This window comes from Aureobasidium namibiae (genome assembly GCF_000721765.1).
Source record: "Aureobasidium namibiae CBS 147.97 unplaced genomic scaffold scaffold_24, whole genome shotgun sequence".
NCBI classification, from domain to species: Eukaryota; Fungi; Ascomycota; class Dothideomycetes; order Dothideales; family Saccotheciaceae; genus Aureobasidium; species Aureobasidium namibiae.
In genome coordinates, this window is record NW_013581185.1 from 53,954 (window position 1) to 78,871 (window position 24,918).

General features: G+C 50.6%; 8 protein-coding genes across 8 annotated transcripts; 7 read left to right on the forward strand and 1 right to left on the reverse strand.

Annotated features, from left to right (window-relative positions):
* Positions 1-698: 698 nt before the first annotated feature.
* On the forward strand, positions 699-2,418 carry M436DRAFT_57425 (monosaccharide transporter; the record flags this gene model as incomplete). The annotated part of the gene is made up of 3 exons (XM_013567556.1): positions 699-966; positions 1,019-1,719; positions 1,768-2,418. The coding sequence occupies 3 exons, from the start codon at positions 699-701 to the stop codon at positions 2,416-2,418; spliced, it is 1,620 nt and encodes a 539-aa protein (XP_013423010.1).
* A 567-nt stretch (positions 2,419-2,985) lies between these two features.
* On the forward strand, positions 2,986-3,759 carry M436DRAFT_57484 (putative daunorubicin C-13 ketoreductase; the record flags this gene model as incomplete). Its single annotated transcript, XM_013567567.1, has 1 exon — positions 2,986-3,759. One exon carries the CDS (start codon positions 2,986-2,988, stop codon positions 3,757-3,759), a length of 774 nt encoding a protein of 257 aa, XP_013423021.1.
* A 1,622-nt stretch (positions 3,760-5,381) lies between these two features.
* M436DRAFT_24623 (uncharacterized protein) lies at positions 5,382-6,413 on the forward strand (the record flags this gene model as incomplete). Its single annotated transcript, XM_013567540.1, has 4 exons — positions 5,382-5,464; positions 5,520-5,682; positions 5,744-6,132; positions 6,200-6,413. Coding segments are annotated over 4 exons (849 nt in total), but the record flags the coding sequence as incomplete, so codon positions are not given.
* Positions 6,414-7,256: 843 nt separating this feature from the next.
* On the reverse strand, positions 7,257-8,213 carry M436DRAFT_57476 (uncharacterized protein; the record flags this gene model as incomplete). The annotated part of the gene is made up of 2 exons (XM_013567564.1): positions 7,257-7,799; positions 7,878-8,213. 2 exons carry the CDS (start codon positions 8,211-8,213, stop codon positions 7,257-7,259), a joined length of 879 nt encoding a protein of 292 aa, XP_013423018.1.
* A 303-nt stretch (positions 8,214-8,516) lies between these two features.
* Positions 8,517-11,428, forward strand: M436DRAFT_67745 (uncharacterized protein; the record flags this gene model as incomplete). Its single annotated transcript, XM_013567579.1, has 6 exons — positions 8,517-8,561; positions 8,618-9,019; positions 9,130-9,277; positions 9,316-9,361; positions 9,524-11,167; positions 11,224-11,428. The coding sequence occupies 6 exons, from the start codon at positions 8,517-8,519 to the stop codon at positions 11,426-11,428; spliced, it is 2,490 nt and encodes an 829-aa protein (XP_013423033.1).
* A 3,392-nt stretch (positions 11,429-14,820) lies between these two features.
* Positions 14,821-16,537, forward strand: M436DRAFT_57414 (sugar transporter; the record flags this gene model as incomplete). The annotated part of the gene is made up of 3 exons (XM_013567552.1): positions 14,821-15,027; positions 15,085-16,300; positions 16,359-16,537. The coding sequence occupies 3 exons, from the start codon at positions 14,821-14,823 to the stop codon at positions 16,535-16,537; spliced, it is 1,602 nt and encodes a 533-aa protein (XP_013423006.1).
* A 2,296-nt stretch (positions 16,538-18,833) lies between these two features.
* Positions 18,834-19,433, forward strand: M436DRAFT_85986 (uncharacterized protein; the record flags this gene model as incomplete). The annotated part of the gene is made up of 2 exons (XM_013567618.1): positions 18,834-18,849; positions 18,901-19,433. The coding sequence occupies 2 exons, from the start codon at positions 18,834-18,836 to the stop codon at positions 19,431-19,433; spliced, it is 549 nt and encodes a 182-aa protein (XP_013423072.1).
* Positions 19,434-20,387: 954 nt separating this feature from the next.
* M436DRAFT_67748 (uncharacterized protein) lies at positions 20,388-24,134 on the forward strand (the record flags this gene model as incomplete). The annotated part of the gene is made up of 12 exons (XM_013567580.1): positions 20,388-20,400; positions 20,453-20,622; positions 20,672-21,001; positions 21,548-21,606; positions 21,905-22,193; positions 22,262-22,332; positions 22,368-22,450; positions 22,589-22,660; positions 22,848-22,931; positions 23,101-23,129; positions 23,462-23,623; positions 23,877-24,134. The coding sequence occupies 12 exons, from the start codon at positions 20,388-20,390 to the stop codon at positions 24,132-24,134; spliced, it is 1,620 nt and encodes a 539-aa protein (XP_013423034.1).
* Between the last annotated feature and the right edge of the window lie 784 nt (positions 24,135-24,918).

Sequence of the window (24,918 nt, forward strand, 5' to 3'; positions counted from 1 at the left end):
TCCAGGCTTGGAGGCAATCTCTTCAAACTCTGGGGAGATGAGGAGAGGTCACTGGCAGCGAAGAGCATGGGTCGATGGTATGCGCTAAAGATCAGTCGTTGACGCCTTTGCTTGGCTGCAACAACAAGGCTTCGAGCTTGAGTTCTGCAAAGAGCTTACAAGCGAGAGGTAAGAGCACGCCCTGGCGCTTGTTCTCAGACTCGGCCGGGTCTCCTCAATTTGATCTCGGGATGGCATTCTGATACTGGGGGAACATGCTGATTGTGCATTAATGTGACTGCTCTGTGAGGTATCTTGTCGAAGTGCAGTCCTCTGACATCGTGGGCAGCAAAAAGTACAGGTAGAGCAGATCAGTGACGAAAACAGACTGACAGCGGCTGCACGTGGAAGAAGTTCTGGAAGTAGATCTTGCAAAGTCTTTTCCAAATTGAGTTCAATGAGAACAGAAAGAACAGACGACAACCATGTCTCTGTCTCATGGCGGGCAGCGCGGGGACCCCATCATGGTCGAGAAGGGGAAGAGCAATACCAGTTCATGGTCGAACCTTGTTTGCACCTTCTCCAAGTCCACCGTGCCTGCCTCTGCAAGAAACAATACGCGCACTGACACCTGAATACCATATAAGATATCTTGTTCTTCCTCTTTCTTCCTTCTTCGCTCCATCATCCACTCTCGTTACACGATCATCACATCTAGAATGGCTCCTAACTCCATCCGCGGTACGGCTGATGTCGACCGCATCGAAGCCCCCGTCACCCTCAAGGCTTACCTCATGTGTGCCTTTGCATCGTTCGGCGGTATCTACTTTGGTTACGATGTCGGTTGGATCAGTGGTGTCATGGGCATGAAGTATGCCATCCACACCTTTACTGGTCTTCCTTACGATACTCCCGCCGAAGATTTTGTTGTCGGTGCTAGCGACAAGGCGCTCGTCACTTCTATCCTGTCTGCTGGAACCTTCTTTGGTACGTTACCTCCTAGCCTCTTACACTCGAGGCTCGTTCTGATAGTCGACAGGCGCCCTGATTGCTGGTGACTTTGCCGATTTCTTCGGTCGTCGCACCACCATCATGCTCGGTTGCTTGATCTTCATGGCCGGAGTCATCATGGAGGTCATCTCGACCACTATCCCCCTCATGGCCGCCGGTCGTTTTGTTGCTGGACTGGGTGTTGGCTTCGAGTCAGCAGTTGTCATCCTGTACATGTCCGAAATCTGCCCCAGAAAGGTTCGTGGCGCCCTCATCGCCTGCTACCAATTCTGCATCACCATCGGTATCCTCCTCGCTTCGGTCGTCGTCTACGCCACTCAGAACCGCATGGACAGTGGATCGTACCGTATTCCAGTGGCCGTTCAGCTCCTGTGGGCCCTCATCCTTGGTGGTGGCATTGCTTTCCTGCCCGAGTCGCCTCGTTACTTTGTCAAGAAAGGCGAGCACGAGAAGGCAGCCAAGGCCCTTGCATCCGTGCGTGGTCAGCCCATCGACTCGCAGTTTGTCACCGAGGAACTCGCTGAGATCATCGCCAACCACGAGTACGAATTGTCTGTTGTTCCTCAGGGCAGCTACTTCTCATCGTGGGCCAACTGCTTCAAGGGATCGATCTGGAAGGCCAACAGCAACCTCCGTCGCACCATCCTGGGAACTTCTCTGCAGATGATGCAGCAGTGGACCGGTGTCAATTTCATTTTCTTCTTCGGTACCACCTTCTTCCAGCAGCTCGTAAGTCTTGTATTCTTGCATCTTGACAGCAGTGACTGACAGCAACAGGGCACCATCTCCAACCCCTTCCTGATCGGGCTCATCACCACCCTCGTCAACGTTCTTTCCACTCCCATCTCATTCTGGACCATCGAACGCTTCGGTCGTCGTCCCCTGCTCATCTGGGGTGCCCTTGGCATGCTCACCTGTCAGTTCTTGACTGCCATTCTCGGCACCGCCATTTCTATCGACAACCACGCCGCCACCTCAGCCCAGATTGCCTTCATTTGTCTCGCCATCTCCTTCTTCGCCTCAACCTGGGGTCCTGGCGCTTGGGTCTTAATCGGTGAGATCTTCCCCCTGCCCATTCGTTCCCGCGGTGTCGGTCTGTCTACTGCCAGCAATTGGCTGTGGAACACAATCATTGCCGCCATTACTCCCTACATGGTTGGTAAGGCCAAGGGTCAGGGCAACCTCGGCCCCAAGGTCTTCTTCGTCTGGGGTACTCTGTGCACCTGCGCTTGCATCTACGCCTACTTCCTCGTGCCTGAGACCAAGGGTTTGTCGCTTGAGCAGGTTGACAAGATGCTTGAGGAGGTTACTCCCCGCAACTCTGCTGGTTGGAGACCCACTACCACTTTTGCCAACGAGATGGGCATGACCAAACATGGTGAGGTCACCGAGACTGAGGTCCACATCGATGTTGAGAAGAGAGGTTGATCGCCTCAATACTCGCTGTATGCCAGAGAGTCTTCGTGAAGAAGCTTGGGACGAAGAATCGCCTATCGGGAGACTGGAGTGTGAATATGATAGTTGGCTCGACCTTGAGAAGCCTTAGATAGTTTTTTCTTGCTCGAAAAATGATACCAAAAGTACTTACTACAACTCCTCATATTTCTCTTACCAATGTGACGACGGCTTCACGATCGTGGCACGACGAGATGATACAGGCCGACAGTCGAAAAGAAAGACATCTATTCGACGTCGCGACGCTGTCGAGATTGCGCCCGGGGACGCTTCGTCGTCTGTCCAACTACCAACCTTGCTTCGATCGACAGCACCATATATAAGTTCTATAATCAGCATCGTTTTCTGTCGTGTGACAAGCGCAAGGTCAGAGCATCAAGTTGGCATCAAAGTGTCATTGTACTCGAGTATTCTCAACACTTTAGCCTGAAGTCACACAGATGACGCACTCATAACACCTCGATGGACATACAAACCCCAACTCTACTTCACCTCACCTCTCCTTCATTTCAATCTCTACCACTCTGCAACACGACCAAGATGCGTATCCTCATCACAGGCTCCAGCGATGGCCTCGGCCTCCTGACCGCAAAACTCCTCGCCAAAAACTCCCACCAAGTCACACTCCACGCCCGCAACGCCTCGCGCGCCTCGGACGCCCTCTCCGCCTGCCCCTCGGCCCACAACTGCCTCACCGGCGACCTCAGCACCATCGCCGGCATCAAAGCTTTCGCAGCAGAAGCAAACAAACACGGCCCTTACGATGCCGTAATGCACAACGCAGGACTCTACCTCGGTCCCTTCCGCGCAACCGAAGACGGTCTACCTGCTTTGGTAGCAGTGAACACAGTGGCGCCTTACATCCTTTCCTGTCTCATGGACAAGCCTTCCCGCTTGATTTACGTCTCCAGTGGTTTGCATCAGAATGGCAATGCTGCACTCACCGACATCACTTGGCAACAACGAGGAGAGGCACAATGGGGAAACGGAGCACAAGGATATGCGGATTCAAAATTACACAATATCATGTTTGGGTTCGCGTTCAATCGCAAGTTTGGCATCCCTACGGCTTCGGTGGATCCGGGGTGGGTGAAGACGAAGATGGGAGGGCCGAATGCGATGGATGATTTGGATGCTGCGGTCGAGACGTTTGCGATGGTGTGTACCGGGCAGAGTGAAGCTGGGAAGAAGGACGTCGGACATTTCTATCAGATGAAGGAGAGGGCGTATAGAGAAGAGGCTGAAGATGTGGAGAGGCAGGAGAAGTTGTTGAAGATACTTGAGGAGGTTACGGGTGTGAAGGTGCCTGAGTAGAGGAATGCATTATACGCACCTTCGACGAGTGGGAGCATTCAAAGAGGAAGCTTCGTCCTCGGGCGCAAATTCGGCCCCGCGTCTGACATCTGTTTCTTTGTCATCGATCATGCATCGATAATCCATCAACAATCATCCACAAGCCATCCGACTCAACCGCGATTGACGAACGAAAATCTCAGCTTCCCTGCCATGTCCGACGCACCTTGACCTCAAGTCCAACTTGCTGTGCTCGAATTAGAAGATCAATCGACGACGGGCTTGATCAGATCTGCTCAAGATTGTAAGCGACAGAGGCTGTGTCAACAGAGACCAATAGCACTGCGATAGGGGGACGATCGTCTGCTATCCTGTATAGCTAGTCATTGCTGTCTGCTTTAGGTCTTCTTGGCCGAGCCTCTTTTCTCCTGTCTCGACTCGGCCGAGTTCTTGGCAGGCTTCATGCGAAATTCTCTAGAGACTTCTCACCAATTGGGCAGAGGCGGTGTCCTCACAGAGCTCAGTAGAGGCAGACAGTCGAATCCTGCCGCTGTAATCGACAGGCACTTGGAGAAGGTTTCGGCTGCGGCGGTTTCAGGATTTTTGCCCGAATGCTTGAGCTGGTGCACGGTCCCGACACTGACACCAGTCACGCCGAGTCATCAAAATTCGACAGCCTTTCTTTTCTTCTAACATGACTCTCTTGACCAGTCTATTCAGCTTTCAACTAGTTCTCAAATACTACCCGCTGTTTGCCTCCCGACTCGAGTCAGTGTTATTTTCTGGTACCAATGAATGACTCCGCGGCTATCTTGACACTCGATTCGAAGACGGCGATTCATCAACTCCCTATCTAAGGCGCGCATCGCTTGAGTCGTCGTGTTCAAGGTTTACAGTATGATAGATTGCCTTTCCATGCATTGGCCATGCCCACGTTGCCGATCATTCTTCCTTCCAAGCCTTGTCCCTGCATCGCACTGTGTCTCCAGTACTGGGTATTCGGGATTTTGTTTCACGTGTCGACTTCTTTCGGTCTTACATCATTCCAACAGCTTTCTATTTTCGTCAGTCGCGTGGCAAGAGTGTCACCGACGAAGACAAGATCAATCTACAGCTCCCTTGCTTGACACTAATTGACAGTCGCCAACATGGGCCGTCGCTTGTACGAGTAGATTGCGTAGCGGAGCACAGGTGATGCACAGGCCTGAGAGTCCGAAAATCATCACCGAATATGTCACTCAGTCTTGCTGATCCAGTGCTAACGAATCGACCTTTTGGATCATCCCCACGAAAATGCTCGTTTCGGCCGCTTGACTCGGCTTACTTTTCCTCCTTGGACCCCTCTCGAAGCTAGTAGTGTTGATCCATGTTCGCCTTACTATGGTGTGGGCCTGAAGCCTATCCCTCACGTGGAGAGGAATCTAGGCATTCCATATAGTAGGCCTCGTCTTGCCTCTTTCCATTCATATCCCTTGTTTCTCTTTCTACTCTCTTTCTTTTTCTTTTCCCCCCCTTTTTCTCCAACTACGTATACCATGTCCACTTGACCACATTTCCTATTTTGTATTCCTATACTCGTTCATTCTGTTGCGCACGCACATATCAAGGATAAACCCACACCCACAGAAGACATGGGCACAGATGATAGAAGCGGCCAAATTCTTGGCGTAGCTATCGCTTTCTTAATTCCTACAGCGTTGTCTACTTGCCTGAGAGTTTATACCCGGTAAGATTTTGTGGCCTACCGTTCCTTTATGATCACGGCACTGACATCAGATCAGAACCAAGATTCTCCGAAGTCAAGCTGGCTGGGATGATGCTGCTATGGTGATAGCATTCGGATTTATCCTCACATATCTGGTCTCTCAATTATGCGGTGTCGCTCACGGAAACGGCAAGAAAAGATATCTTCTGGATGATGACACCGCACAGATGGGCCTGATGGTTAGTCTACCAGTTTTCACATCAGTCAGCGATGATGTAACCATTAACATTCCCCGTCCAGTACTGGTTCTTCTGCGAAATCTTCTACACACTCTCTACCGCCGCCCTCAAGATCAGCATCGGTCTCTTCCTCCTCCGCATCGCTGTCAATCGCATCCACATCTGGATCATCCGCTGGATCATGATCCTCAACGTCCTTTTCGCCGTTCCTTACTGTTTGCTGGTTACCTTTCAATGTCGACCCATCTCCTTTTGGTGGGATCTCAATCCTAGCCATCATGGCAAATGTATAAGTCCCGATGTCATTATGATTTTGACCTATGTTGTTTCGGTGTTGAATTCAGTTGCGGATTGGACGTTTGGACTTTTACCGTTCTTTATTGTAAGAAAGTTGCAAATGAAGAAGCAGACTAAAGTTCTGGTGGTTTCCATTCTCGGTTTTGCTGCCTTGTAAGTTTACACCAGTACCCACCGCAACCAGAAAAGGAGGAAATGCTAATGGAGATGGACATCACAGGGGCAGCACAGCAACAATCATCCGCACCCCCTTCGTCCACACCCTCAAAGACTTCAAAGGCGAATTCTTGTACAACACCGCCGACGTCGCAATCTGGACAACAGTCGAACTCGGCATCACCGCCACAGCCGCCAACATCGCCACTTTACGCCCTTTACTCTCCTCCCTCCGCGCACACTTTGGCGTTGCTTCCACCACTGCTACAGGCTCAAAACCTTTCGGCAACACGTACAGCCGCTCTGGGGCGAACAAGAGGAGTAAAAGATTGGATGTGGAAGATCAGACGTTGGTCACGCTTGATGAACTTCGAGCTGGAGGCCAGGATAAAGGGACCACGAATGTTGTCATTGCGGCTGGAGGAAGTTACGAGCACGAGTTACCTCCCCTACCATCACCTGGACTCGGCCATGCCTGGAAAACCAGAGAAGTGGTGCAGAGTGTAGAGATCCGCACGAGTCTCAGTGAAGGCAGCGATGGGAGTAGTGTTAAAGAGGAAGATGAGAGGAGGATCAATGGCGGTGGTTCGAGGGTCGAGGGCGCGGTCAAGAAGACTGGGAGTAGTGCGGGGAGGTTGGGAGTCGGGTATAGGGGTAGGCAGGATACGATGAATGAGTCGACCGAGGGTGCCAAGGCGACTACGCCGTATGAACGGCTGTAATGAGGACAGTCTGTCTATATGATAATATCTTTCTTTTTGTCGAGTCTTCTTTGCACGAGGTAACGTCTTTACGATGATTGAAAGCCAGAGCTCTGCAAATGAAGTCTTTGCGGTGAAGCAAGAAATCCTCTCTTTCACGATTCGACAGAGGAAATCGGCAACAAGGGTATTGAGAAACTTCACTACTCAAGAGATGAGACTACTAGATCCAATGGAGACTCTGCACTTGCGTGGCCGAAGGAGTCTGCCGTCGCAAGAGATTGTATACGGCTGAGTCGCCCCGAGGCGATCGATACACAGTCTGACGGTCGTACAGACAGTCGAGTCAAATCGAGAGCTCCGTAACGAGCATATTTCGTTACGTATTTCTCCACTGCCGTGTCTCCGTACTGCAAAAGCTCAACTTTCAGAATTCCATCCGATCGCCAGATTTTCCATTCTCAGTTCTGCTTGTGCAGCCTCCCAATTCATGGCAGCATCCAATCGAGCATCTGCCTTCAACTCTCCGAATCTGTACATCCAGAAGCACCACCGTTTCTCGTCAACTTCGTCTCTCACGCCTTCTCGAGTCCAAAGTTGTCCTGCTCTCGCCGACCAAAACTCTTCGTTATCTCGTTCCTTGACAGCGTTGTAGACTTCCACCCCAGCCAGTAGAATCCACTGATATGCTGCTGGCAAGTGCAGTGGCACGTTCCTCCCAAGCCTTGACCTGGGTGAACTCTCAAGAGCATCAGCAAGAGTGGCGAAAGCATATGTGACCAGGGGACCGAATAGTTCTGGAAACTTGGTTCCGTGGTCTCGGAACAGTATCGCAACAAAAGTGTTTATATTCTTCCATGTCGCTTTCGCAGTCTCAGGAGAGTCGCCTCTGCTGAGATAAGCTTCTGGTCCATTCATTCTTTCTCGCAACCAAAGTGAGAACCGGGGAAGATGATGCCAGAGCTTTTCTTCTCTGCCTGCCCAGTGGACGATGATTGCGTCGCCTGGTTGTATGGTTGTTGTTTTTGATGATATAATTACCAATGGCTCTTCCCTCTGATTCGTCGCGTCGGGCAAGCCAGCTAGGGTAGCCAGAAAGGCGGCAAGGAGTGATGAGATATTATTGCTAGGAAAGAACTCGACAGCTTCAAGGAAACAGCCTAACGTGTAGTCGTAGGCTTCCATAACGTTTGGATGTGAGAGTATCAGCTCTGCTATACGTTTTGCGGCGGCGAGTGGATTAGTTTGCGAAAGTAGAAGATCGCGAAATGTCAGAACGATGTCCCATTGTGTTGATGTTGCGTCGAGGGTAGACATACGATCCAGCCAGTCTTGCTGGGCAGCCGTGTATTTTTCAACCAGGGTTGCATGTTCCATCGCTGGATGTGTTCATTCGAAGAGTCAACTAGTGTTCCAATATTGCACTCTCACCCTTCTATACGATGATGATGTTGCAGTAAGCATCTACACTTGTCTCTTGGCAGGTGGGGTCGATATAGGCACCAGAATCCTACGTACGAAGGAAGCAGACTTGGCAAACGGGTGTGGCGAATTTGCAGGCAGCAGTCGCAGTTCTTCGGAAAGATGTGAATATCCCTCAATGATATTCCTTGTCGTGCAAATTGCTGCCCGGAAGTATGCTCATGCTATAACATCCGGTGAACACCATCTCATTCTCAAATGAGTGTCCTTCCAGTATGCTGTGCAGCCCGATTCGATGCGAAGGTGAGTGCACAATAAAGCGTGAAGGTGTCCGGTTGACGACTAAATAACCCTTGAAGTTCCTCGATCGGTTCATAGAACTCAATGTCAAGCAGAAAGAAGGTCTTGATCTCGATTTCGCCATGGTCGTAATCACCGACCTCTCAAAAACATACACAAAAGTCTCAAACATCCCCATGGAGGCTGTTACTACTTCACCAGCGCCTTTTCAGGGCAGAAGTGCAGAAGAGTGCTTTGAACTGCTTCAAGCGTTCGTAAAGCATACAGGGAGTGACATCAATGTGGAGTTTTTTGCTATCCTGGATGAGGGATCGAGGGAAGATGATACTGTGTTGATTGTGAAGGCGACGGAAAAAACGCGAGATATCAAGACTGTACGTGGAGCTCTGAAAGAGACCGATATGTCGCTGGTGAACCTCTGGGTTGGGAATTTGGATATTGAGGAGTGTAGTCATGAGCTGGTGGGTTAAGGATTGAAGGATATCACAGGCCTTCGGTGGATCCCTTTAGTTGCTGTTTACGGGCTTCTGCTTATCTGGACCTGCATTGACTCTTTTTGTGACTGCCACAGAGGGGTTTTTGTCGCCATCGTGCCTGGTGGATCGTTGTTCTACGAGCATTTGCTCGACTGTTCACCTTTGGGTTTGCTATGTGTTTGGTTTCGGACAAGATGTGCATTCTCGGATATCACCAGACATTGATGCACCCTAAGCTCCTTAGTCTGTCTCGAGTGGAGTCAGACTGTGACCATCGACAGGTGACCCAGAGCGAACGAGCGGTTTTGTAATGTCCAGATGCCTAAGGTACGCCTCGGATCGATTGTCGTGGTCGAATTTTCCGTGACCCTCGATCCAAGACTTTTACACACAAACAACAAGCGCATCTTGAGCACTACCCTCAGCAACTTTTTGATTCCCTCAATCTTACCATCAGGAAGACGTGTCACCTTTCTCGCCTTGAGTCAGCACCCGTAGCGTCACTGCTCGGGAGAGCGGAATCGAACACTCTATCACGCCATCGCCCTTCAGCAACATCATCTTTGACGCGTTGCTTTTCGACCATTGTCGCAACATCTTCATTCCCATTACATTACCGTTGTCGCTACTTGACGTCGCATTCCTATCAAAGTCGCGACGTGTTCCAACAACCGCAAAGTCAATCCACAGAAGACAGCCGCAGTGGATTGTCGCATCCTCAGTCTCAGGGAGACGCCTCCACAAGCAGTCCTTCCGAATCCAGTATCGCTTCCAACTCGAACAAGTTCAGTACATCGAACATCTCCCACCGCCGCTTGTCCTCTCCGGGAGCTTCTTCTCAGCAACCATGACGAAGTCTCCGCTCTCCTCTGCCCGTCCGAATTTGTATTTGGAAGACATGGCAGAGCTTACAACATCCAAATCAGACTGCAGCTGCAGATTGACCACGCTGCCGACCGAGATTATCCAAGCTATCTTCGAAAACATCACCAATCAGAGGGACATCTTGAATGTTATGATCACCTGCAAGTCGCTCGCTCACCCAGCAGAGGAAGCCCTGTGGCAGGTCTGCAACATTCGTGGCTACGCGAAACTTCCTACGATGAATGCTGAGCAACAGGATCGGTTCCTGATGTGCATCCGGAAACAAACTTTGCACTTCGAACGCACCGGTATACAGCCCAGAGACCTCCGCATCCAACCACCTCGACTCCAAGAGCTCAGCGTCGAGCACCTCTCTGCAGCCTCTGTAAACAACCCCGTCAACATCAGCAGCTTCATCAAATCCAGTCTCATCCGCTTGGAGGTTCGCAATGGCACGACTGATGGCTTCTTACCGGCCTTGAACCTACTCAGAGGTCTGAAGCACCTCAAGATCGGCAGTCAGGTCCAAGTGCAGGGCGGTGATCCCTTGAGCTTCTTGCGTCTCATCCAGACTATACCGCCTCTCGTGACCTTGTTCGGAGGTAGCCTGTCCTCGACCGAACTGTTCGTCGTAGCTGCTTCTGGCAAAGTCATGAGAGAGCTCGGCATGACAGTGCACGTGGATCATACCACCGTTATACGGGCCCTGCAAGTGCCAGATGCTTTTGCTAACCTACGCCGCTTGTGCTTGTGGACACCTGCCAGTGCAGCATGCGAATTGTTGCCAAAGCTGACAACTCTCCAAAGTCTCCAGCTTGACGTTAGTCAGGACTTGCTTCCCGGCGAGACATTCACATCCGCCGCAGTCAGTGTCTTCCGTGCCATCGGTACAATGGACAAACTCTTGGTGCTAGATGTCACATTGCGCGACTTCGGTGTTTCAGTTCAACCTGGAATGTTCCAGCCCCTCACGCATTTGACTCGGCTGGAGAAGTTGAGTATCAACCATGATCTTGTTGTCAATTTTCATCACCGCAACATCGCAGACTTTCTCCCTCTATCCCGCCTCTGCCCTCTGGAGCATCTGCATCTTGAGACCGAACACAGAGTACCTTCTCGCTGGATCGCGAGCTTAGCGAGACAGCATCCAGGCTTGAAGACATTGTCGCTCGGAGCCTTGGTCAAGATCATCCCCTTGAAAGCCCATTTCCCAGCCCTTGAGTCCCTGATGCTCTATTACCCTACTTTGCCTTGTGAATCTTCCCACGCGTACGTTTCTTGCATATATGACATGCGAGAACTCCTTGACTCACCCTGAACAACAGACACCCCTTGATGCGCCAGCTGGCCACGAAGATGCTCGCGATCGCCCCTCGTCTGAAGCAAGTCCAGGTCAATTTCTACTCTTCCGCCTCTAGGGACATTGTGATCTCCTACGAACATAACGAGGAAGACATCACTTGCACTTGCACTAGTCGCCGAGACGGCAACATGACCTTCACCCTGCCAGGTCCTCTGATCCGTTACTGATTTCTACTCTCTCTTAATCGTCCTCGAGCATTGTGGCAACACGTTCACCTCTGTTGCCCGTCGGCAGGAGGAATGGCTCAGCGCTCCCACTCTGAGAGCTTCGATCATCATTTTCTGCAACTTCTTCTTCTTTGGTCAACGAATACCACAGTTGACTTTCCTGGCGTCGTTCATCAGTCGTCAACCGTCAGTCAACATTCGTAACCCTTCAATCAGCAACATCAGTCCTTGATTCGGTCGGTGGCTCTGCGAGGTGGTGTGGTCGATACCTTTCTCTGTCACGCTCAAGATCTTCTCTTCTTTGCTCGCGACGCTCCTGTCTTTCGCCAGAACTCCATTCTTCCAGCACTCACTCTTTTTTCGGCGAAGGACCCCGGCGAATCTCCATAGTTCCACTCCTCCCGGCACAGCTTCCATCAGGGCTCAAAGCGCAATTCACCAATCGTCCTTGGCGAGTAACGTGCGTGTCTACCATCCTCCACTTTCGGTCCCAGCATGAGAAAAATCACACAAAGATGAACTGGTGAAGACGCAGTCTTCTGGTGCTCGTTACAAACAGTGGCAGGGGTTCTTTCTTTGTTTCGCTTCTTTCTCTTGACGCTTGCGTCGTCTGCCCACGACTTCCCTTCTCGACGGGCGTGTTCTCTTTATCTAACCACGGCCGAGGCTTGCAAATCCCCTTTCTGATTTAACTTTCCTCTTCTTCGTTGGTATCGGTTCTGGGTCTCAATTTTCGCTGTTGACGCCTTGGTCATTTGCCCGCAGCTTTTCTTTTTCAATTACCCTTTGGTTTCCAGATGGCATTCCACCCGCCAATGACCTTCTTTAGCATTTTCTTTCGTCTTTAGCTCAACGATGCGATAATGGGAATACCAAGCCTTTGTTCTGCCATCAAATGCAACTTCTCGATATGTCAATTAGTCACGACATGCAAGAGCGAGTGGGTTTTGATCCATGTGCCATGTGCTTCGTCACTCTTCGTCTGGCGTACCTTACAAAAGTGTGATATATTATTAGTCGTATCGAAGCATGATTCATTGCTATCCGATATGGTCTAGTGGCTAGGATTTCTCGCTCTCAAACTGTTCTTAATGAACGATTAGGTCCGAGGAGGCCGGGGTTCAATTCCCCGTGTCGGAATTCTACTTTTACATCTTTCGCGTGTTCTTTTTGTGACACAGTGCCAATGGCAGCAACGTGAGATTGGAGGGGGATAGTACATTTGTTAATCACAATAGTGTGGTAGGTGGATATTCGGTCGAGTTTCTTTTGGCGTTATACTCGTTACTCCTATTGACAGACTATCTCGGTCAAGCGAACGCTTCTTGCTGCAGTTTACGTCGCTGGACGCCGAGTGACGACCCAGGAAGTCTACGAGCATTCGCATCCGGTGATTCCTCTCTCGAGATGATGGAAACTCGCAAAGTCTTGCCTTCTTCATGCTTTTGTCGTCCGTTTCTCACCTACTGGCTAGCTCTTTTTCACTTGTTTACTCTAGGCTATGCTTTCGCAGAGGCTGTGCCGGGGGTGTCGTTTCTGCAGGCGACTTTGAGACCGGCAGAGAAGGTGATCGAGCTTGGCTAGCGGCGTGTAAGGAAGAGATGCGGTGAAGGCACCATCGTGGTTCGTGGCGTCCATAACAGAATGAGTGACAGAGACTGGTGATCTGGGAGAGCGGCGTAATGGTGTAAAAGTGTGGCTGGAGGATTCGGCGATATATTGATGCTCATGATGCTGTTGCCGCCAGAATGACATAGTCATCTCCCAGGGACAGATAAACCTCGACTGCATGTGCTTTTCTTTCCAGGAAGCAGTGGACGACTTTGTGTCCGGAAAACGGTCAAATCAGTGATCTGAGGCTTTGAACAAGGACATCACTACCGAGACTGTTTTTGCTGTCCATTGGATATGTGGTCTCCTTGCGGACGGAAGTGAGCGCAGGACGTGAGTCTGAGTACGCACCCTGCTACCGCCGTGTTGGCACCAAGCCGGACTCAAGGCGGCGACAGATGTGTCGAAGAGAGATGATGGCAGCGACAGCAATCTTGAGCGACAACTCGAGTTCAGAGCTCGCGCAACAACACGTCGTCTCGCTAATTTTGTAGGGCTCCGAAAGAAACTGGGTCTCCAAACATGCACGCGAGGGTGATCAATCTCGTGTCGATTTTGCATTTCAGATGTAACACTGGAAGGAACGATCGCTTCATGACCAGTTTCTGTTGACTTCAGTCACCTTCGCAATGACAATAACATGCAGCTGAACCGTGTCCAACTCCCCGCACGGAGCACCCCCAGGGCAGATTGAATCTGTGTTTCGGTGGAGAAGGGCCGACCATGTGGTGGAGACATCACGAAGCCTCCCAGAGACAACCTGCACAACTTTGTCGCAGTACCAAGCAGTCATGTACCTTTCACATCTTCAGTACAGGTCATCAATATCCGCGGAGGCATCTTGATGCTCCTCATACATCGCAATCTATTTGGTCAATGGCGAAGACTTTCGAGAGAATGAGCAGCACTGCAGCAGAGAGCATGACAACCGGCGGATTGTGACGGGAGGAGCAGCAAGCGACCAGAGCGGCGGAGGAATGCGGCGAAATTTGATGGTCAGAATATTTCACCCTACTGGGCCAAAAGTCGTCGTCAGAATGCCCCTCGTCTTCTCGCCCGGTCTTTCTCGGGTGCCCATTTCTCACTTGTCAAGGCCCTTCATCCATCTTTTGCTGCTTGTTCGACTGGCGAGTGACTGTGGAAAGGCTTGCTTTCAGGAGCCTCGTAGCGTGTCATTGGTCATGCCGTCGACAAGATCGCGCAATACGAAGGCAAGTCTTGCTGGTCGTATTGATCCTTCCGCGGTTTCGACTTCCCAGCGGTCTTGGTTCCACTCCACTGCAACGCATCATAATTCTTGTACCCTAATCAAGCGTCTCAAGAAACTGAGGTCAAGGCTTGTCGAGTCTTGATAAGCTAATGATCCCTCCTGCCAATACGCCAACGCTATCCCCGGTTCGATAGTGTAGCGAGACAATGTACCGGTCGTAGGATACAAGCGAATGTTCGCCGCGGGCGTCCGCACTCATTCGACTGCAGTAAGTGGTAGGGCGTGTCTCCCACCGGGTGGCGGCGTAAACCGGCCCTACACTCGGTACATCTCTTGATGCAACCATCGCATCGGCTGACACGGCTGGATGCGTAACGGGCGCTCTTTCCCCAGACGACAATAGCCCCGGACCTCACTACCCCACGCCCCGAAACTCTCCACATGTCTCCATCTTGCATCTCCACTTGGTTATAAGATCCAAAACCCACCTGCAACATCCCTTCTCTTCCAGTCCGATACTCTTCCCTCTAGCCAACTCCCCAGCTTCTCAGGAGAAGCTTCCGACATCAACATGAATCGCGACCACGAGTCCAAGCCGAGTTACACCGAGGAGCTCGAGAAGCCCGGTGTCGAATATAACGAGAATGAGAAGGCAGATGCCTCCCTCAGGGCTGAGGCCATCATGGCCGAGAATGCCGAGCACAGCATGACCGTGCTGGAGGCCGTCAAGGCATACCCCATGGCTTCATTCTGGGCTTTTGTCTTTTCTTGCACAATTGTAAGATACCAATCTCATACGCTATGTCTCTTTTTGTACATTAACTAATGATCCCAGATCATGGAATCTTATGATGTCTTCCTCATCGGTAACTTCGTCGCTCTTCCCGCTTTCAAGCTCAAATTCGGTGTGCCCGCCGAAGGACAGCAATACGGTGTCATCGAAACCAAGTGGCAGTCTGCTCTTCAGGTTTCCGGGCAACTCGGTGCTCTTATCGGTGTCTTCGTCGCTGGTCCCTTGACCTCTCGCATTGGCTACCGCTACGCTACCCTTGTCGGTCTCATGCTCCTGAATGCCTTCATCTTCATCTTCTACTTCGCAAACTCGCTTCCCGTCATCTTTGCTGCTCAGATCCTCGAGGGCATCCCGTGGGGAATCTTCATCGCCAACGCTCCCGCCTACTGTTCTGAGATTGTTCCTCTCAGACTTAGAGCTCCCGCTACTCAGATGCTGCAGATGTTCTGGGCCATTGGCAGTATCATTGTCGGTGCCGTCACTTACGTGTACAACACCCATCTCGACGAGAACGCATACAAGATCCCAATCGCTCTCCAGTGGTTGTTCCCCACCCCTCTCGCCATTCTCATCTGGTTCGCCCCCGAGTCTCCTTGGTGGTTGACCCGCAAGGGCAAGTACGAGCAGGCGGCACATTCGGTTGAGCGTCTTGGTCGCAGATCGGCCGTCAACTCTGCTGACCAAGTTGCCATGATGCGTCGTGTTATTGAGATGGAGGAGTCAGCAAAGAAGCCCAGCTATATCGAACTCTTCAAGGGCACCGATCTTCGTCGTACCCTCATTGTTTGTGGTGTTTACGCCGCTCAGAACTTGACCGGCAACTTGATCGCAAACCAGGCCGTCTACTTCTTCCAGCAAGCTCACGTCGGCGAGAACCTAGCTTTCGCTCTCGGTCTCATCACCTCCGCCCTTCAGATGATCTTCGTCATGCTTTCCTGGATCCTCACCACCTACTTCGGCAGACGTTCCATCTACCTGTGGGGTTCGGCTGTCAACACTGTCCTCCTCATTGCTCTCGGAATCGCTGCCTCGTTCGGCATCTCGACCACCGCCAATCTCGCTCAAGCTTCGCTTGGTCTTATTGTTTCCGTTCTCTTCACCCTCGGTCCCGCTCCTGCGTCTTGGGTCATCATTGGTGAAACCTCGGCCATTCGCCTCCGCCCTCTCACCACCGGTATTGGTCGCGCTACCTACTACATCATCGAGATCCCTTGCATTTTCCTCGCCTCCTACATGCTCAACCCCACCGGCGGTAACCGTAAGTTTTTTCTCTCCAAATTTGGTCTCACGAACATACAGCTAACAAGTCTTCACAGTCGGTGGCAAGTGCGGTTACGTCTGGGGCGGCACCGGCCTGCTCTGTCTCATCACTGCATACTTCTTCCTTCCTGAGATGAAGGGCAGATCTTACCGTGAGATCGACATCATGTTCAAGCGCAAGATTCCCGCTCGTCACTGGAAGAAGACGGAGATCGACGTTAATGACGACGAGTAGATGCTCTGTCGGAATGTTTTGATGCCAGTCTTTTGAGCTTTCAAAAGCTCAAGGCATGATTGCATGATTGTTTGAAACATGCAAATATGCACAATGATACCACTTTTTCATTCCTTCTGAGAATTATCTCTGCTTCTTTGCGAAGATCTGACCGCCGAATGTGTCTCCACTGTACCCATGATTAGCCTTCTGCATTTTAAGCATTAACTAACCTTAGAAGAGAGTGGAGGACTTGCAAAGCACCTCTTTGCTTTTCGTCCTATTGGGCCTTGTACAATCACTAGTGTCTTTCTAATTCAGTGTCTGGAGATCCGGAATAGCCACGACTGCCATTCTGCTGAGTGGCTCTGCCCTGGCCTCTTGGATGACGGATGGTTTAGTATAGTTATGTACACAATGCCGATATGGACATCTGTGCTATGATGGCACGTTGAAGTAGCTTGCGAACGATGAGGTGTTTTTTGTTTCTGAAACATACTTGACTAACGGCCAGACTTGCAGTGTTCGGAACACGAATTCACGAAATGGTAGAATTCTCCCTGAACCCCTACGATGATGCTCTTATCTCTGCGGAGGCATCACTGATCTTGTTATCCATCCTCCCAGTATGCTACATGTCTTGTAACACAATCATATCGTCGCCAACCACCCTTCAACTCTCGAAAACCATTGCTTCAAGTACAACCCTGTCCGCCAAGCCTCACTGCAAAAACAATCGCAAGCAAATCCTGCAGCCTCTCCCACGAAAGTCCTCCACACATAAACACATCACCTTTCCACCCTGCTCTATGCCCGTGAGCTAGCAAAAGAATTGTAACTCAAGGCGTAGATGCAAAAGCAAAAGAAAAAGATTCCGACACGGGGAATTGAACCCCGGCCTCCTCGGACCTAGTTGTTCTTACGAACGGTATGAGAGCGAGAAATCCTAGCCACTAGACCATATCGGATTCGGTGTAAGCAGGTTTTGCAATGTGAATCTCTATCGCCTGGTCATGCTGTTGTCGGCCAGAGATTGCGGAATCGTCGAGACAATCACTGCAAAAGGCGGACCATTGTACCCTCGCATTTGCGGATGGATGATGGTACACTTTGTTCGCAAGCCATAACATTGCTCAGAACCCCTTCCTCAACCTTCCCCTGGAGGTCCGTCTGGACATCTATCGTTACGCCCTAAGCACCACTAGTGACGATGGAGATACTGCATCGCAAACATATGTCATCAAAGAACGTCGCCAATTGCGTGGCACATTCAATGGACGTCGCGAGAACGACTGCACACTCGTCAACTGCACCAGAAACTCCGTCGCACTCAAACAGACATGCAGTCAAGTGGCCGACGAGATCGAGGTCTACCTGCCCAAGCCTACTTTCAAGTTCGCATCTATCGGCGCCTTCTATTCTTTCTCTTCTGTTGGCTGGTTTTCCGATCGCGAGATCAATGAGCGCAAAGTAAGCATCCTCAAGTCGGCTGCTGGAGTGGTCGTGGTAGTGAATGAGGAGTGTTTCTTTGTACACGGCTTCATAATGTTCGCCCAGTTGTTCAAGGAACCATTGGTTGTAAAGCTTGTCCCTCATCGCGGCAATGGCGGTCGCAAGCTCCTTCAAGCCAAAATGATCTGGAAGACACACCTCACTAGCCTTCGAAGTGGGAGCCACGGATCAGTTGCAACTATATGATACAGGTGTTTATGGCATGTCACTGACCTTGGAGGAAGTACAACGTCCGATCAAGCCTCAATAGGGGATGATGGAGAGGGCTGAGTGACTAGCCTTCCATCGAACGGGGGCATGAGTTGAGAGATAGAATAACGGAGCAATGTGATCTGGAAAGGCCTCGTTGATGATTGCAGAAGGCTAGGCAGTACGGGTTTTGGAAGAGACGTATTATCAAGAGGGCGTCTGGTCGACAAAACAAAATCAATTCGCGTGGCGTCCTGACCATGAAGCATACCGAAATGTTTACATCACTTTTTGTTTTTCTGCTTCCCACGATTCAATAGACACAGTGTGTTTTTGTTTTCAAACGATAGATGATGAGCGAGGAAGTCGTCATGTCGTGAAACTCCGCTGCTGTCTCGAAAGTTCCGCTCCGGTAGCTAGTCTCACACCAAAGCGTGTTTTGTTCACCGAGTTTTCGACACTATCAAAACATCTCGTTTGCAGCGTCAACTTCCGCAGTCTTGTCAGTCGATTTACAACAATCATCAGCACTGTCATCAAAACTCAACCTGTCACGCCTCTCATCATGGCCCACGCATACAACCTCCGCTCCACCACTCGTAAGAATTAACCGAGCATGGCCCGCGGTTCTGGTATGTAATCGATCAGAGGCAACGTGTTGACCTTACTGACGATCAACATAGGTGCCGGTAATGCCCAAAGTCCCCTTCTCTGCTTGCCCTTAGAGATCCGCCTCAAGATCTACAACTACGCCTTCGACACCGGCGACTCCTACGACAAGGCTGAATCATGCGTCTATGTCGTCAAAGAGTCACGCTCATGGCGCTTGATCTCCACCACCAAGCTGCGCAAGAATCCCTTCAATCTGGACAACATCACCAGAAAGTTGATGGCCCTCGAGAAAACCTGCCGTCAGGTCCGCAACGAGATCCGCGAGATGGTCGTCCCTCCATCCTTCCGCTTCAAGTCCATCCAATGTTTCTGCGGCTTCCTATGCTATCGCGACAACAACATTGACGAGTCTCGCTTGACGCTCTTGATGTCGGCTCCCAAGGTACTCCTTGACGTCAAGAAATGGGACGTCTCAGTACGCAGACTACGTGCTCTTCTTCAAGTCATCAGCGAGACCATCGAAGTCACCTTCGTGAACGAGAAGGGAGGTTCTAAGTTGACATTGCAAGAAGCTGAGGAGATCTGGTCTGGAAAGTCTGACTGAGTGACTTCTGTCTGGTTGGTTTCATGGTCGTCCTTCCAGGTCATGATATCTCGCTGACTCGGTACACAGTGCTTTGCCTCAGCATAACAGGCAATCTTCATGTATGGGGGTGGCTCGTAAACGCTATCAGGGGGGTCACTGGCATATCTTTGTGTTCGAATAAAGTCTCCAAGTTCCCAATGACCGAATCACGTTGGGGGTCAGTCTCGAGCTACAGGATAGGGTGGTTGCCGGGAATATGACCATGTCGGAGGAGAGCAGCGGAGTAGGATGGAGCGGCAGATCGACCAGGTCATCATGAAGGTGCAAGGCAGACAGGAACATGAACATGCTCATAGTTACAAAACCTTTTCGTAGTCACAAACAAAGCTTTGTGTCAGACTCTAATGATTGAAACTGAGATAGTGACCGGTACAAATCTAGAGAATGCGAACAGGAATGTGCCTGCGACGCTTCATGACTTCGGAATAGCATACCACGAAGCACGCTACTGGCTATGCGTGATACGTACACCACGACTTGGGGAAAGGAAGAACTCACTGTCAAGTTGCTCGCTCGTGGATATTTCGTCCAGTCTCGGCATGAGCTGGTGCTCGATCCGCCTGTCAAGCTTGCTTTCACCTTTCTCTCGCTCGTCCTCGCGCGTAAAAACAATTACAACATCCATCACAACCATCAACACTTAGGTTGTTTGAGTCTGCCAGACACCTGAAAGCAATGGCGCGTACGAAGAAGATCGGACTCAAGAGCAAGCACAACATCGCTCAGCCTGCTGCCTCGTCTCAGTTCCCGACCGCGTCTCCGAGCCTCGAGCGCAGACGAGCACTACCAGCAGCCGTCACAACGACCAGCAACACCAACGAGCTATAAGGTACCGGCCAGGGAGCCGAGTCTACCAGTCATACCAACAAGAAGACATGCTGTGTCAGCATCGTCGTCAACGCTTAGCCCGCAATGCCTCAAGCCAGTAGGTTTAAAAGCTCGTACCATCACGAGGCTCATACCAACACTGTCTATAGGCATAGCTTCAAACAGCAACTCTGCTGAAAAATCCAACACCGGCCAGAAGACCGAATTCCTCGACCTACCACTTGAGCTTCGCGCCATGATCTACAACCATGCCCTAGCCGTCGACAACGATACATATGAGGTCGCGCATATCGCTTGCTCATATCGCTTGCTCAAGCTGGTCTGATATCAAGGACAGACAGAACTCCCACAGAGTCACCAACATCAAGCCCGATCATTTCGCCCTTCTTACCGTCAACCATCAAGTCGCCAATGAAGTCAAGGCCAATGTTACCGCCAGAAGCTTCAAGTTCACAAGCACATACGCACTCGACAACTTCCTGTTCTGCGAAAAGCATGAAGTCCTGCATCTCATGATGGCAAACTTTAACGTGCTCTGCAAGGCGAGCAGAATCGTGGTTGTCGTTGGAAAGAGGCCATTCTCACGCGCCGTTCGTGACCATTGCGTCCAAGTCTACGATACGATGACCGAGCTACTGTCCAAGCTACTAGATTTTGAATTTGTCGACGCTGGGAACAGTGATCAGCGCATCATGCTTGTATGTATCCTATTCGCAACGCAAGTACCTGGGAGGCCACACAGAGACTGACATGCGCAAGCAGCACCATGCCGGACGTTCTTGAAGTCGTCGAAAAGAATTAGAAGTCTCATGCGACATCGCGTTCAATCGACTGAAGTGTTCAAAGAAGTAATGTGAGATCGCTCCATCTCTATAACGATAGTTGAGTTTACTCATTCAAGTCAGACATCGTCGAAATCGCTCAAGCGAGCAATACAGATGCCGGAAAGAAGAAGCAACTCGAATCGAACATGAGAAGAAAGTCAAGTCAAGAGGAGAGGAGAAGAACTTTCGGCCAAAAGGGAGAAGAAAATTGAATTCAGATCGAGAGGGGCTGTCGGTTCCAAGAAGTCATTATGCATGATTGGTAGAGGTCAAGCACCTTTGAATCATGTCTACAGTAGTTCGACAGCTCAAGGCGTAATATTTTCAGTCTCAAGCACATCCATAGTGTAACGGAGAATGTGCAACAGTGACTCTTGCCGCGACATGGATTGATTGACAATAGGAACGACTAACCTGCAGGCCACGCTGAACAACATCGATCTAGGATCGCAAATAGTCACAGTACTGCCGAGTCGCCGGTCCGTGGAGATTCCGGTCGAGCCTCGGCATGACCTGGTGCCAGATGCGTCAAGCTTGATTCCATCATCCTCTCACGCGCAACAACAGCCACAATCATCTTCCCACCTCTTAACACATCAATCGTCTGAGTCTTGAAGGCATCTCGACACCATGATGAACAATATGACAACAGACGAGGACAAGGCCACCGCCGCGGAGCCTACCTTGCCTGAGCTTAGTGGAATCCTCGCGTACTACCCAATTGACTTGATACCAATACTGTCTCTAGGCATCGAAGCATTAACACACTCTGATTAGCATGCAAGTACCACCAACAAGACTGGTCTCCTCGACCTTCCGCTTGAAATTCGCGGCAAAATCTACGACAAAGTCCTCGTCGTTGACAACGACACGTACGAGATCGAGGCTAAATCATCGTCACGCTGGTCCCGCTAAAGGGAAATCAATCGTTGTCGGCATGAGACCCCACTCCCGCCGCGTCCGCCGGCATTGGGACCAGATCCGCTATACTCCAGCCGAGCTCTTGCCAGAGTCTCCTGGAATTGAGCTCGTAGACAACGAGGGCAATGATGTTGGTGTCAAGCGTGTATGTATACTCGCCGGGAATCACTCGAGAAGGATGTGCATAGATTATCAAGCGCAAGCAGAACCCAGCCGAAAACCACTGAAGTCGTACGACAAGAAGCAGATCGTTATTGCGAAGTAGATGAGGACACAGGAGTAATGTAAGTCTGCCTTGTTCCTTTCAACTTCATCCCAGTCTTTCTTATTCATTCGAGTCAGTTATCATCGCAACCCTGAGAAGGACAAGTTCGGAACCCGAGAGGAGAAGCAAGAAGTCAGGTCAGACAAACAGAATCATTCGGGTCAGAGCGTAGCGAGGAGAACATGAAGGTGGTTTGTGAAGAAGTGGCTCGCCAGTGGAAGAGCTACATGGAATATTCCGGATACAAGTTGTCTCAATACAATTGAAGTCATCAGGACAGATCAGAGGTCGCGCTTTGCAAACGAGCGGTACTCGATGCATGCGATCTCAGAGCAAGGAGCTATTGGGTAAGTTAGCGCCAGTTGTGTAATGCTTGTTCCCAGTACTTACACACCTCAATCATCATCGTTATTCCTGAGAGAGGCCCTATCAACAGTCGAAGCGAGAGAACGAGTTGAGTCGAACATGAGAAGGAAACGAGCTGGGAAGGGAAAAATATTGTCGACTGGACATCAAAACGAATCTGGATCGCAGAGAAGAACACCCAAGCCGAAGATGAGACGATCGAGCAGGGAAAAGACGAGCAGATCATCCAGGACGAAGAAGATACCATGCAAGGTTAGCAGAAGCTCGCCGCTTTCGACCCTCTCAAGTACTTCTTGAAAGTTTCTACAAATCAAGCTATCGATTACTCGGACTTTATGCCTCTCCCAAAATACCAAACTGCCTTCGTAGATGTTTCTCCTGTTTGTAACGCGACTCAAAATGTAGTTACATATTCATCTAGACCGAAGAACCGAGGAACGAAGAGCCATGGTAAGAGCAGGACAGCGCTGGAAAAATGTTTTTTTAACTGAAAACGTCGACTTCAACAAAGGAAAGCGGGTGCATGATCTCCAAGATCTATTGAGCAATGCCTTTCGCCGCGTTCTCGAATTCGATTGACTTCAGACCCTTATACTCAGATGGAAGAAAACTTGACAAAATATTGTGAGGGCAACTATATCGCTGCGTCTACTTCTTCGTCTCATTGCCACTATCTCTTGTCTCAGACCCACAAATCCGTGCGCCACTGGTTTCCCGCCTGTCCCGAGAAACAATGACTCAGACAAACAAGACACTCGACCAACTTCTTCTATTCAGTTCAGCCAACAAGACCAGTGTCTCGGCGGAATCATATGACCTCCTTGAGTGGAGTGTTGCTGCTCTTCACAAGTATTGAGTGGGACAGTCGGGCGGATGTTGTCAACAAGACGAGTCACGATTTCAGTGGTTGGTTAGTCCATGGCAGTCTGAACCACATTATTGACGTAAGGATCGTGGAGCAACTTCTCGAGGTCGATTGAATTCATGGTTACGTTCATGAGGGCGCGTCTCGTCATCTCGTCGCCAGCATGATTGGACCTGAGCCTTAGCAAGACGGTCTTCCCTCGACTGTTAGACACGTTGTCTATACATGTCTCTGGCGCGCTGATCTAGAGTGGGGTACCACTTGACCATCATCTCGTCGTCGGTGAGCTCAGCAAGCTGGGTCATCTTGACAGACTGCTCGTTTTTGACTAGTCTCGCGATCTGCTCGATGCAGACTTTGCAGGTCAACTCAACGAGGTATCAGGCAGTTATGATGTACACATCAGGTCCAAGGACTCTCAAGGTGGTCAAAATGAACCAAGGGATATGAGTGGAGAGGGCTGGCTCTCTGAAGAAAGTTACAGCAGCGTAATGCAGAGTGCGGGTGTCAAACTGTTCTCCGAGGAGGTACGAATTGTCGTGCAAGTCAAGTATGCGGCCCATGGTATCATCGGAAGCGGTAGTGCGTAGACGACAGCCGTGGAGGTGACTGTTTGTTTTGCTGACAAACTCCAAGCAGCAGCCGTGATTGATCAATAAGAGCCACCACTTCCAGGCTAGTTGCGTCCTCGCTCCATTGTTCCAGACCTGCGGTCGACAGAAGCTCAAAGATCGGCAAGCTGATGCCCAGGAAGCGTGCCATTCTCGAGACATTGTATGTGTCCTTGACGTGGCTGACAAAGCGCAAAGGTTTTGCGCCTTGGTGTTGCAGCACATCACGAGTTCGCGAGGCCCTGTGTACGAGGACTCATCAACCATCAAGCGGTCGAATCGGAACGTTTTAAGATGCGTCCAGGCCTTGATGACCATTCCAGTGTTTTGGCGACGGCATTGCTAGATGACGACGAGGTCCGTCGGCATACAGGTGTATGGCGAAACTAACTCGATAGTATCTTTTCTCCTCAGAGTATACCCTATTCTTGCGTCGCCTTGACTCTTCGGCATATTCGTGGTACTTCAACATACTCGCGGTACTTCGGATCTGTACAGCTCCTGAAGATGCATCTCTGCTTTGCAAATACGAAGATGCCCTGGAATTCGGGAAGGAGCATTGTGAATATGTGCTTCCAAGGCTCGAGTGCTCTTGCCAGTCTACTCAGGCATCGCGGCCAAGAGCGCTAGTAGCTCAAAGCATCTCGGGTTGTCGTGGACCACAAGAACAGAAACACTGGAAGCGCTTGCCCTCAAGAAAGCGCACAGATTGGTATACTCTGTCAAGCTGACAAGCAGAAAGATCGAGGACTTGCGGTCTGAA